General features: G+C 41.1%; 1 protein-coding gene across 1 annotated transcript; it reads left to right on the top strand.

Moving 5' to 3' along the window:
• Window positions 1-6268: 6268 nt before the first annotated feature.
• LOC147896579 (Acyl-CoA N-acyltransferases (NAT) superfamily protein) lies at window positions 6269-12681 on the top strand. The gene is made up of 9 exons (XM_087381733.1): window positions 6269-7151; window positions 7895-8120; window positions 8217-8269; window positions 8421-8457; window positions 8659-8730; window positions 11540-11662; window positions 11743-11890; window positions 11968-12044; window positions 12153-12681. The coding sequence occupies exons 1-9, from the start codon at window positions 7039-7041 to the stop codon at window positions 12213-12215; spliced, it is 912 nt and encodes a 303-aa protein (XP_087237859.1). The 5' UTR covers window positions 6269-7038; the 3' UTR covers window positions 12216-12681.
• Window positions 12682-14179: the final 1498 nt, after the last annotated feature.

The raw sequence follows: 14179 nt of genomic DNA, 5'->3' as shown, positions 1-14179 counted from the left end.
TCCTCTTAGAATTTTCAATGTTCCAACCGTACCGTAGTCCATCAAGGAGCAACCAAGGCTACTCTTGAGGCACAAGACTATAAGATTTTAGGCTGCATTAGATTCTGCTCCGACTAGCTGGTGGAACAAGGCTTTTTCTGGTAGGGTGATGGAGCTAGCATAATGATGAAGTGTACACCAAAAGATTGCTTTAGCCATTTTGTAATTCCATCATCATTTTGGATATCCCATAGTTTTGAGCAATCAAAGGCATGTCTTGAGTGAGGTAACGAAACAACGATTGAACAATGAAGATGAAACATTTTTCGAGAGGGTAAAGACACTATGTATATTAACAAACTTGGAAATTATTTTATATGGGGAAAAATCTACAATGTAAGGCATTTTTGGTAATAATTTTGACAAGTAAAAATCCCTAGTTTCGACGAGGTGCAATATGAGATAGAGATAAGGAAAAAATGTAGAAGCTTATGCGAGGTGGAGAAAATATTCATAGGCATGTTATGCCATGGATCGGAACATGTCCACACCTTTGCCTATGTTCGTTGAATTATGGGCTGAGTTTGATGATGATTCGCTTTCACCACATTTGCACTGCTCTCATCCATATGGAGCATGACAAACCATTCATGTGGGGACTATCTGGTGTCTAGGGCTAGTTAGAGTAGTAAATGCGACGATACATGCTATGCAGGTATGTGATGACTTCAAGTGGAGCATCAGGATTCAACAGTAGCAATGGGTTTCCTAATGGTAAAAATTCATATTCTCCATATCCATTCATCAATTTCACATGCAATTTTTTGCATTGAGGTTGTAATTTTATAATCTAAATGTTTAGCAACTTGAACTTCGAATTCAACTTTAATACAAGATGAAAATTTGGAAATTCTTACAAAAAAAAGACTTGCATTTCACTTAACATTAGCTGTTACATAAGTAATTTCACCAAAAAGAGATATAGTCTCTATAGGCCACAAAGGCTCAAAAAGGTAGTTATTTAGCTACTGACAAAGCTTTGTATATGCTATTTGTCCGGACCAAATAGCTCACAAAATATGGATTCCCTTGCGCGAAGCATCCACGAGAGGAAAGAACGGCGGTGGCCTTAGAACGGTTGTATTCATAGGTTCCTTCCCTGCGCGATACTTGAGAGTATGTGGGGAGCTTTCCATAGTTATAGGATTTCCAGCTTCATTACAACCCTCTTGTCAAAATAGAAGTTCTTGGTCGATCCAAAACTCTCCAGCGTCCATGGAGCTTATAGAACTTTTGCTACAGAGTAGCAACTCGTCATCAAGCGTCTCTTCTTCAATCTGACATTGAAATACCTCCATCTACCATCAATCACACCCTTGATATGTGTATCAACATTTGGCCGGCTCATTCTTGTATCACTGCAGAAGAAAATATTACTGACATCGCTAGGTGTGATCACATATGACCATAGCCTTCCACAAGCACTCGGCTCTGCTACAATCGATTCCCTTCCCTTGATACGGAATAACCCACGAGGCTGAGCGGTAATAGCTCCTGCTTTGTGACATTTTGAGAAGGCACTTACTGAGCATCGCAGCGTATCTACAACACATCTTAAACTTCCAAAAAATGAACGCGCGATTGAATACATTCACACTTGTGAGACAAACGCGGTTGTTCATTTCATCTGTCCCATACTTGACGTATAACGCGATTCCAGCTTGCATCTCATCCTGGGAGATGGCTCTAGACATGCTCTTGAATTGTGGTTGCCCAAGATCCTTCATGCAGTACCTGATACCTTGACAGGTATGAAGGTTCTTCTGCTTCAGTGCTCGTCACATTATCACACCACCCAGCGACCGATCTGCATCCCATCAGATATATCTATGAATCAATCTGTTCACACTTTATTTACTGTGCGTGTTAATCCTCACAACCATCTGAAAGTGCAAATGATAGAGAGCACCTCCCCTTTCCACACCACAAAAGCCCAACATGTATGCTTCTTCGAGAAACATTTTCATCTTTGGAAGCAAACTCTCGACATTTATATCTGCGCCTCCTACTCCTACTATTACACTCAGCTCTAGAATCTTCAGACCTTGGCTTTTCTTTGGACTAGTCTTTGCTGCCCCGCTTCTTCTTGATCCTGAAACACGAAAAATCTATTCTTAGCTCCTAAAACAACATAAGAATCTTTATTACATAATACATACTCTCCCACCAGCTCCCGCGTTCCGCACACATCTGCGTCAATTGGTATTAGGTCTTCTCCCTTGGTATCTTCTTTGTCCTCAACCGTCGTACACAACTCTCCAAGAAGTCTTACTCTTCGCTTAGACTTCATGCCGTGCGCTCTCTTCTCGACGAACGAAAACCTCTAAAGAGCAAAATTTAACGTCCTCCAAGCCATCGTGGGGTGTCGTGGTGATCAGACTCCTCGAAATTGACTGATGATGGTGAACTCCTGACGTGAATTTACTCCTCCATGAACTCTTTGGATACTCTGGGAGGTCTATACATAACATGCAAATATTTGCTTCAGAGAGGGCGGCCATGCATGTGACTTGTGGCATTACATATGTCATGCACGACCAAGTGTCACATGCATGGCCCCCCTCCTTCATACGAGTCTTTCCCCTGCCACCCCCCGGAACAACCCCCCCCAATGGCTAATTCAATTTTTTCTCTCATAGCCCTCGTATTGGCAAGCTAATTTGAAGTAGTCCATATGGGGACGATGCCTTGTCAAGATAGGAATGTGGCAAATCTATTTGAATGGAAGGAATATTGCTCTGATACCATTAAATGTTGGTTAGAGATTGTCACATTTGATCTCACTGTCATCCCCAATAATTGAAATAGAAGTCTCCATGAGATGCAATTAAGGAATATTTCAACACTCCAGCTAGTAGTGTCCCTTTTGGTTTACAACCATGACAAAACACTTGGTACTTATCATATTGAGCAAGAGTCGCCTTACTTTTCAAATCCACCAACTCCCAACGGGGTCTTCACAAGATCAGGAACTAGAGGAGCATCAATAGGTGTAGGGTATGCATACTCTCCAGGAGAAGGACAGGATAGGGTAAGAAGAGGTTTTATCAAGGCAAATCCACCATGAGTAACTTTGATATTCGTTACACAAGGGGAATGAGGAATGATGACTTGATCACTAAACATTCTGACACACTTCACTGCAATTGCCTGTGCGTGCTCCATGGTTGTTGGACTCTCCCATTTTAGCTTCAGGCGAAACTCATCCATTGCATCAAACACCATATGGTTCAACACAAACTGAGTCATTCCGGCAATGAACCCCTCATTATCTGGCTTCATAGCTACTAGTCAATCTAAGATCTTGATCGCTCGATCCACATATTGACACATTGTCTCCCCTTCTTCTTGCTTCAACCTAGCTATCAACATATGAACATTATCGAGTTCCTCACCCTTGGCAAAATACTCGACCAATGTTGTGGTCAAACGTGACCCTCTTTGTCCAACTACATTAGTTTGCTTCTCATACCACGCCTTTGCAAGATCGTAGGAAGCACCAACAACCATCGATCCTCCATGAGAAATTTAAGGGTTACACATGGGCACTTAAAAGGCATTAGATATTCTCTTGCATTCTCATCCATTCAACCACAAAACACAGGAATATCGGCCATTATAGAAAGGAAAAAATGAAAGTGAGGGGGAAAGAGAAGAGTGGGTAACCAAAAAGGAACATGTCACTGTCGTGGTACACGACCTTGGGGGGGTCCACTACTAAGAAACCTATGCATTCAAGGGGTATTTAGAAAACCCATCAACTAAAATTTTCCCCCTTATAAAACCACCCCTCTTTACTTATGAACTAATCGATTGTTTCCTACTATTGAATTAAAAACCCCTTCCCGTTATTGTAAATTTGTTAAATTTTCTTTAAAAGTGCCATTAAAGTACCCCTTGATTTGAATTCATGTGGTATACTAAAATTTTGTGATGTGAACCCCCGAGTACATGAGTTTGCATCAAATTGTTCATCAATGCAGAAATTGTTTCTATAGGCAAGAAGCCCCCCTTACTGAATTTGACCTGAGAAAAATATAGAGTGCAGAGAATCCTCCAAAAAATTTAGTGTACCACGTGCATTCAAAAGGAGGGGTATTTAAATCCCACTTTTGGGAAAAATTTAACAGGATTACAATAACAGGAGGGGCTTTTTAATTCAAATTTAGAAAAAATGCCATTAGTGCATAAGTAAAGAGGGGTGGTTTTATTGGAGGGAAATTTTTAGTTGGAGGGGTTTTTTAACGGAGGTCAAGAACATGAGTTTGAGCAGACTGATGCTTAATGCTTGAGGGGGTTTGAACTGAGCCACATCTAAGACCCAACTATTTTTTGAGTTTGACTAGCCAGAGTTGAAGAGCTAAGAAAGCTAAACACTTTTCTTTTTCGCAGCATGTTCAAATTCCACTTCTTTCATAAGTTATGGCCCCTGAAAACTTTGGACCAAACATTAAAATATAACTAGCTTTTCATACTTAGTTAGATGAATCTTGGGTTAGCCCAATGGTTAAATTTTTTTTTGCAAGACTAAGGTCCTAGATTCAATCCCCCATGGCTCCACAATGCCACATCAGTAGCAACATGGTAATAGGGCTCGGGGGCTACACTACTAAAAAACCCTATGTATCACGTGCGTTCAAAGAGTGTTTAAAAAACCCCTCAACTAAATTTTTTTCCCAATAAAAAGGCCAAAGGGCATGCTATCAGGTTTGATGTTGTGTTCTATGAACTGCAATGACATTTGGCATGCTTATGAGCCATATAGTAAGCAATTGCATAGAAAAAGAAACAATTCAAAATTGTAAATAGTGTTGGATTTATTAAAGATCTTTGCACATGCACAAATTGCACATTTATAAATTCTTCCATTCTAGGGTGAATCTCGATACCAATATCAACAACTATCAATGTTTTAAGACCACCATGCAGTAGTCCCACTAGTTTGGATTCCAAATTTTTAATCGGTTTTGGTTTTCAACAAATTAAAAAAAAGTTATGGAGCATGCCCTCAAATGGTTGTGCATAATTTTAGCACAACTCTCAGAGGATTTTTTTAAAGCATGGTTTAGAGGTTGAACTAAGAACTCTCATGGATTTACATTCACACATGGCTCAGAGGCTCTAGGTCAAAGCAATGATGCATGATGGACCAACTTAGGGGTTTAAGAAACTAAGACACCAATGTCTTTGAAATGCCCTTCTAGCCTGATTCATATATGAGCTCTATCCATAGCCATAAACTAATTTCTCCATAATAACCCCCCTGGTTGCTAGCTGGGTTGAGGGACTCTCTAAACTCTTGGAACGAAGGCTCAACCTAGTCTCATACTATGATGAACACTGTCATTTTAGGACCTCGAACTATCTATGGCAGAGTTGCACTTGGGCAGAGAACTCAATCACAAAGAAAATAGATATATGAAAAAATAAAAAATCCAAGGTGATAGATGTCTAGAAAGAAGGTTCCCATGCTGAGCACAAGATAGAGATCACACTGAACACCTCCTTTGTAAAAAGGTGTTCTTGATGATGTATGCGTAAAAATCTACTTGCATGTTGTTGTCTTGCTAGCCTAATAGCCTTCTCAATCATGGGATGTTATCCCTTATGGGATGCTATATTTGAAGAGATTTGGAGGTTGGCTATGGTCATATTTGGGTGAGTAGAATGCAGTGCAAAAAATGGTCGTAATTTAGAGTGGGAGATATTGTACAAATGAAGTCATTTACAAATGAGGTTGTAGCACAAGGAAAAGTGTTAGGCTTTGAACAAGTGGAGCAATTCTCATTTGCAAAGATGAGAATTGTGAAATTCCCACAAGATGGTAACTATGTGGTAGGAAAGTTTATGAGGTGGATTGGAGATTAAGAGGAGGCAAGGGTAGTTCAATGAAAATGACAAGGTATACTACAAGATGAAACAGCTTCAACTTGAGGATTTGAAAGGTGAACATAATTTTCTTCTTCAAGACTTTGGCAAGTCGCGTCCAGTTGGGCTCCAGAGTGTGCATGTGCACAGGCGCCAAGCCTCGAGTTGTATTTATTTGGAAGGGAAAGTACGAGAAAAGAGACAAAAAATAGGGCGGCTTTATATGCCCAAACCTGTAAAGCAATGCCACGTCCTTCAAACTAAATAAAGAAATTCACTTGACATTTTCCATACACACAATTTATCTGTTTGGAATCTACAGTGGATCTTGTCCATACGCTTCATCCGCCCCAACCTCTAACTCGAGTGTGGATCGACCCTAGAGCTTGCTCGGCAGTGTAAAATTTAAAGCTTGCCGGAGCAAAATCATGTCTAGAGCTTGAAGCTTGTAGACTGCAAAGAGAGCGCTTTCTTGCACAAGTTAGGCTCCAAAGTAGGCAATTTGTCGACGGAAGGGGGAGCGAGCGGGGGCGCCAGAAAGAATATCACAGAGCGATAGAGCAAAGTAGGCAATTTGTCGGAAGGGGGAGCGAGCGGGGGCGCGAGAATGAATATCACAGAGCGATAGAGGGTAAAGGAGGAGAGAACGGGCAGACATATTTGTTGCTCCATGGCGATCAAAGCCACTGATTGATTTAATTCTGGATGCACCTTCGCGAATTGCAACGAGAGCGAGCGTAAGCACAAGACCTGGCTCGTATAAGAGACTCGCGAGAGCCGCGGAGAGCGAGGCCCAGAGGTTTTGCTTTTGGGACGGTCGAACAAATCAGACGAATAAGAATGTGAAAGAAAGAATCGGGTTGGTGAATCAGAAGGAGAAATGGGTTGTCGGAAAATTCTACCGGAGGAAAAACGCAACTTCTAGCTGGATTCTTTCCTTCGTCTACAGTACTTTCTGTCAGCTGGTGTGGTCGCTATGGGCCGTCCTCCCACGCAATCCCTCCTTCCACCTGCATTTACTTCAGTTGCATTGTTTGCCAGATAGCCTTTTGCTTCGTAGTTGCAAAGCAATTCAGGAGCGTCAGTTACCCATAACGTTGATAAGCACTTGACAAAGCAGAGCAAGACACTATGGAGTTTCGAGCATTGTTCTTCCCATCGCCGAACCTTTCACCATGTACACAATTTTACTGCTCCCGAGCGGTCACATATTCCAGAGCCCTGGCGTGTGTTCCCCTGTCCAGGTAATTTTCAGATCGCTTTGCCTCATGCTTGCGGTTCCCCTCTTTCAGTTCGTTCTTTCGCTTCATAACCTCAAGGGTATTTCGGTGCACACGAATTTAAACACGAGCGAACGTGGGGCCAATAAATTATTAGGTGTGATCGATCGGTCAAGCTTGTTTCTTCCAACTCGATAAGATTATCTTGAAGTGCTTTTAGATTACACAACCTGAAATCCGTCGTCTGGATCTGTATAATGGATTTCGACTGCGTAATGGTTCAATCATAATCTGTATAACGAGTTTTGGGTCGAAGGTTCTCGGAGGAAGGCTGTTTCTACCGATCGGTAGTACTACACTTTTGGTGGCCGGCTAGGCTTGTAAACGGCGTTTAGAAGGAGACCATATAAGCATTTCCAAGAGAGGCGAGTTTGTGAATGGTGTTTTCATTTTTTGCCTCCGAAAGGATTGAGGATATTGCGTGGTATTTAATAGGAGGCCAGGTTTTAACCCCGAGGAGATCATTGGGACTTGACATGAAGAAATCATGCGATATTGAGTGGTTCGGAAATTTACTGGAAGCTTTCGTTTTGTGTGTGTTGGTATTGATATCATGGAAGTAATGGATCATTGGAGACACGGTGGATCCTTGAGACTTGGCATGAAGCATCATACGATTTTGAGCGGTTCATTGCAGATATTTTGAGACCATTGGAAGCTTTCGTTTTGTGTGTGTTGGTATTGATTACTATGTCAAATCATGGCAGCAATGGGTCATTGGAGACACGGTGCTGGGTGATGAGAAACGTGGATTGCAATGATCTTTTGCAAAGCTGCTGCACAATTTCCCCTCTCCCAAAAGAGAATTCGGTAGACCTTCAAGAAACAGCCTTAGGCAAAGTTGGAACACTAGGTTTGGAATTTCAAAGACCATTCGCTGTGTCATTCGGCAAGTACATGGTCCGAGAGGCTGTGCTAGACGAGGAATATTGGGTTTGTGGCTTGCCCTGATATTTACATTTTTTCTCCGTGTAACATTTTTATATGTGAAACGTCTGAGGCTTATTTTGCCATTGTATTGTGTGGTAGGCAGCAGCATGGTTGCGTGCAAAAATCTATTCAGAGGAACAGCCATATTTCCGGTAATGCTAGTTGATAGAGTGTGCCCTTGTTTTTGCAAGCTCAGGCTGCGGTTTATACACATTAACACATTCAATTTACAAGCTGAGATTGGCCTCCCTCCATATATGTATTAACCTTGCAATACATTGGATTGAGGGCTGGCTACGACAGATACACAGACAGCTATCGGAAAAAGTTTGCTGAACAGGTGTGCTGCTATATGAAATTTGGAGATGACATAGGGTTTTTGCAACACATCGTTTTGTCGTATCATGCTTGGTTCTATTGCAAGTTTCATGTTTGGCGAGTGAGTGCTTGTAGATACCGTAAAAATATGCGTTGGCATGGATTTTTACTGGTACCATATATGGAGAGTTAACTCCTCTTTTGCATTTGGGATGTATGACAGGAGTTCACTGCTTTAAAGAGGCGTTGCTTGGGAAGGCAGGGTCAGTGCATCAGATGTGTTTGCCTAGTGGCGGTGAGATGATGGTCTTCTCTTTATCATAACAGAAACGTGCGTTTATCTGAGTGTGTGTGCATATATTCCCAGGTCAATGCAACAAATTGTGTTTGCGTGGTGATGGTGAGACGGCGGTCCACTTTCCATTATCAGAATGAAAGGACTTGACTCATCTGAGTGCATGCATATATTTCATGCTTGCTTATCACAGTAGAATGGCTAAGCAAGAGCATTTTCTATAGTAGTAATTTAAGGATTCTACGTACTAAGCAGAAAGTTACAAAAGGCATTGAAAGCTTTTTCAATCGATGTGAATATTGAAAGTTGGGCAGCTACTGGATCAAGATGGACTCTCAAAATTTTAGCTTCTGTGAAGCGTCGACTTCCGAGGATATTGAGGCTTCTTTCAACAAAAATTCTATCAAGTATTTTGCGTCTTACTGAAAGCACCACTAGCTTTTGTGCTCGCACATTTCTCACTCAAAAAAATAGCTTGGGGAAATCTTGGCATGAAAGAATGGTGGATGTAACAGTTGTGTTGAGGTCTTCAATGGTCTGAGTTGCAATGCACCAAAAAAGGCCACCTTGTTAAAGAACAACCGGCCTTTTTTGGTTTATTCCAACAAAGAGCATGGAAGACCTCCTTTCAAGCTGTTAGTTCAAGTAGCACTCTTTCACAAACCTTGAAGTTCCCTCTAACAGTATACCTTATCTCCAATGTATTCGTAATGATAGTAGTGGGGCACTAGTGTTTAACATGGCAACATTGGTGGACAGCAGAGAGACAGAGACGTTGAACTATTCTTAAATCCTGTCCACACCAGATTTACCACTTATTACATGATTGGCCTTGGTATACAGCTATATTTTTAACATTGCGCATAGGGGAAGGGGGAATTTTATGTGGTTTCTAGTACCTTGCAGTGGGCGTTTCATGTGATTTGATACATCGAGACGTGGAGGAGTAAATCTAAAATGAGAAGGCAGCACAGGTAAGTTGCAGTGTCCAAATTGTTGTTACATCCAAGGTTAACGAGTACCCACCCATAGGTTAGCGGACACCCTAGAGCGGAGAATCAGTGGTTTAGGATGGATGATCCTGGGCCAAGGTTAGAAGAATGTATATATGGAGGGAGGTCTAAAATGGAATGCAGCCCAGACTTGAGGCTATATATTGGCATGGGGACTCAGTGAACTGACTTACATTCTTACCTATACAGGTAAAGGGCATGCTGCAGTTTGGGCAGCAGTCATCACTTGCACGTTTTGGGACGAACATAAAGGCACGTAATCTCATCAGATTGCCGACGATCAACTAAGCTCATGCTGGAAGTAATTTGAAGTTTCTCAAAAGTTGTTTGCCAAAAGTGTCCAATACACTTTGAGCCTCGGCAAAGATATTTGTACCAGATTATGGAGGTATACTTAGGGCATATGTTTCTAAAAAGCGATTAGATTGGAAAAGGTCTCTCTCAATGATCGGATTTCCTGTAAGATTAGTAAAAGGCCTTTTCAAAGATATGCAATAGATGTTAGCACCAGCTAAAAATTCTATTAAAAGTGCTCAAGATCAAGCAAGGATCAAAAACTTACACTGAATTCTTAATGAAGGTATGTGGGTATATTTTATAATTCTGCCCAATTTAAAAGGGCTTAAGAGCTGGTAAGGATCCGAAGTTATCGCCTCGGTAGTGCGGATCTTTCCATTCTCATTGAGAAGATTAATGATGCCGCTTACAAGTTGGTACTCCCCTCCAATATTTCCATGCGAGTTGAAACAATGAAAAACTTGAAGGAGGACATTGTTTAGTGTCTCCCAGTGAATTGACAGAGTGGAGTATTTTCCCTATATTTTACATGAACCTGAAAAGCTTTTATATAAAAGACAAGAAACACCAGAATGGAGGAGGGATAGTCATTATTATATACCATGTAAAGTGAAGAGATAGGCCAGCTGAAGATTCAATTTGGGAGAGAGACACCAATTCAAAGGAAAATTTCCCTGAAGTCCAATAGCAAAATCAACAGCTTTTATTAATATCACAATATTCTTGGCAATCCTATTTTCTCTTTGCATGGGAAAAGCTGAAATTTACTGATCCAAACAGAGATCAGCTTTGAGAAATTCTCAATAAGAATTGCAATTCCAGGCCATTGCTCCAGTAATTTCTAAAGTACGAATAATGTCAGTCCACTTAGCTAATGACAAGGCCTTTGTAAATTCTTGTTTCTTTGTCTATCAAGGGCTCCTTCGGTCTCGGCATTTTGCCACTTTGCAGGATCTTTTTTCCTTTTTTTTGCTATGCCTTGGGTTGAAGTGCTCTTGGTTTTGTTTAAGTTGAGCACTCCCGTAAAAGACATAGAACTTGACATAACGATGTACTCTTTTATGCCTGTTTTCTTTCTTTGTGTTGAGAAGGATTTAATTTTCACCTTCTACCTAAAATATGTCGTAGCAATCCACCTGTCAGGTGAGTCTGCATTGCTCAGTATGCCACATCTGGCTTGTGATAATGGCCAGCGGCATACATAGTTCCCAGGTTCCAGATTTTGTTCCAAGGAAACATGGGATAGAAGATTCCTATTTACAATGCATATAAGATAGTTGGATGGCAGAATAGCTTGAGAAGGATCAGCATAGTAAAGGTGACTTTTGTAGATGTAAACATAAGCAACTATACTGCACAGGATTATATATGACTATGGATTGCAACTTTGTTGTCACTTACTGAAGGGAATAAATGTTGTTTAACCTGCTGCAATTCCTTTAGCTCTACATATATTAATTTTTAAATGCTTTGTTGATATGTGCTTTTTGTGTTTGCAGGTGACATTAGAAGAATCCGGAGATGGGATTGATAAAATTTCACATCAAGCTTTAAGAGACAGGGTAGTTGGAACACTTGATATCAGTCTTCGGCAGTTGTTACGAGGAGAAACCTTTCCTAAGGTTGGTACAGGTAGTCCTCCGAAGTCCATAGTTTGTGGAGCAACTTCAAAGGTATGCTAACAGCCCGTCTTCTTTTGCAGGAACTATTTAGTACGAACTCTCTAGCAATCAGGGAGCCAGACAGTAAATGTGGCTATGTAGCAAATGTTTGTGTTGCAAGGTCAGCCCGTCGCCAAGGAATAGCCTCAAATCTTCTACAGGTTGCAGTCAAGGCAGCTAAGAGCTGGAGTAAGTTTGTTACAAAAGGCTGTAGTTTGATTGCAGAACTGGCACACATGATAACTCAAGAATCTGCATGATGGCAGAACTGAAGAATTTGTATGTCCATGTGAACATCAACAACAATGCTGCCCGGCGATTGTATATCAAGACAGGATTTCAGGTCACATGGAGTATTGAAGTCTGTCAAAGGAAATGAGTATGCTTGTAAGTTTTCAAGATGCAGTTCTGACTTCGAGTTGATTTACAAATTGCTTTTGTTGATGGCCAGGTAGTTGAAGAAGCTGTTTCTCAATTAGCTAGGGAGCAACAGCTCCTATCGATGTGTATATAATTTCTTTGGTTCTAGGGTAGGTACAAAGGCAAAGCATGCTTTGATAATAAATTGCTAGGGAACCAGTCATCCAAAGATCATATCAGGGTTGGGTACATGTGCTTGAGGATTTCACACAATTCGATTGGCTAGTATGCACATGTACTTCATTTTATGAAAAGGTTTAGAAGCACTAAAGCTGCTTAGCAAAAGCTAATTTAAGGAAGAAAGATGACCATAGCTGGAGTGGCAGAGGCTTTACTGCCTGCCTGACAAGAAATGATACACGTGAGCTCCTTCAATGAACATGCATGGGGGCTTGCCATGCTATGTTACTCGTTTCCTTGCAACTTGTGAGAAGTCCCTCGTGCAAGTACACATCAGAGCCTTGAAGAGCAATGAAGAGTTGTTGCTGTATTATTTGTTTATATTTTCAAAAAACTGTAATGTAAGCTATTGAACTCTGGTTTTTCAATCTGAATTTTCCCGGCACAGCTTGACATGCAATCTGTCCTGAAACAACCGTCCTTGAATACTACGTAAAAATCTCGGATACATGGTACGAGAGTGATAACTAGGATAAAGCGTGAGATGTTGGAAACGTCAATAGGAAACTTTGCCGTTTTGATATTCAAAGAGATGGTTGGAACCATATTAAAGTCGGGGACAGATTGTCATTTCATTATCTGCTCCGTTCTTGGGATTAAAGAATGTCCAATGTCAACGCCATAATTCAGACTCTAGTACTTGTTGGCACTCTAGTTGGGTTGTCACTGTCACCTCCAAGTGAGAGACTCTGAGCCCACTGGAGATCAAGGATTAGAGTCAAGTACTCCACTTGATGTATAGTATTGGCTTGGACTGGGTCACTATGTTGAAACTTTACACGGTACCCTTTTATGGGCCGTCCTACTTGAGTCCATTTTGACATCACCCCCCCAAAGCAAAAGAGGTTAGCACATGTGGTGACCCTAGAATTGAATATCTCATTCTTGGCCCCAATGAGGCTCGCAATAGTCAGTTCAAGAAGTTGGCTTTTCCACTGACCAAGATTATGACATGTAGTTCATGATGCCGGTTGAAAGGGTTAATTATAAGATGAATTCTCTTAAATCATTCATAAGGCCTGCTTGAGATGTGGAGTGTGGAAAAGAGGGCGAAAAGTTGAGATAGAGAGAGAGAGAGAGAGAGAGAGAGAGAGAGAGAGAGAGAGAATAGGAGGATTTCTAGGGGAAACAAAGAGAGGGGATTATGTGAAAGTTAGACTCTAGTTGCATTGGAATATGTCCAAATTTGGGAGGGAATTTTTTGAAATAAAAAATCGTAATTTCACTTCTTGAAGACGCAAAAAGGAAGATAAAGACAAACCATACACCTAGAAAATGTCAGGAGATTTGCCCCAAGTGTCTAGAAATCTCATCTAACAAGACCACCTTTTTTAGACGGTATCAGACATGAAGTTTCTGAGATGAGACTCCAATCATCCAGAAAATCCCAACCAAATGGATTTAGCACTAATTTCCCCCAATGCCCTTCTTGGCTATTGAAAGGAAAAGCGTCGCAAATTATAACAGTGGCCTTGATCCATTTCAAAAGATTGAAGGAAGGACTCGATGCACTCTTAGAGATTTGAGTGATCAAAGGCCTTAAGTAGTTAAGTGTCGTGTAAGAACTAAGCTCAAAATAGAGGTTGGTACGTTCCCCCCTTCCCCCTTCTCATATTCTTTCTATGGGGAGAAATGAGAGGCCAATAATGTGCTTTTTGGAAAAAGGCAAGGAGATTTGCTAAGTATGGGGTAAGAGGGATCTTAAGGAGGCGTTAATGGAGGGAGGGGTGAAAAGGGAAGGTAATCACACAGTATGCATGCATACCTACATACATACATGCCCACATACACAAGTACGTACATACGTACGCGTGTACGTACTCATATGTACATATAAATGCTTGTGAATCCACATACATACATACATCCACCCACATG

Source organism: Dipteris shenzhenensis, chromosome 11, assembly GCF_047967505.1.
Source record: "Dipteris shenzhenensis isolate YYH24624 ecotype China chromosome 11, Dip_SZ_1.0, whole genome shotgun sequence".
In the NCBI taxonomy this organism is placed as follows: domain Eukaryota; kingdom Viridiplantae; phylum Streptophyta; class Polypodiopsida; order Gleicheniales; family Dipteridaceae; genus Dipteris; species Dipteris shenzhenensis.
The sequence above is the reverse complement of the archived record's forward strand: the minus strand, read 5'-3'. Positions and strand labels throughout refer to the sequence as shown.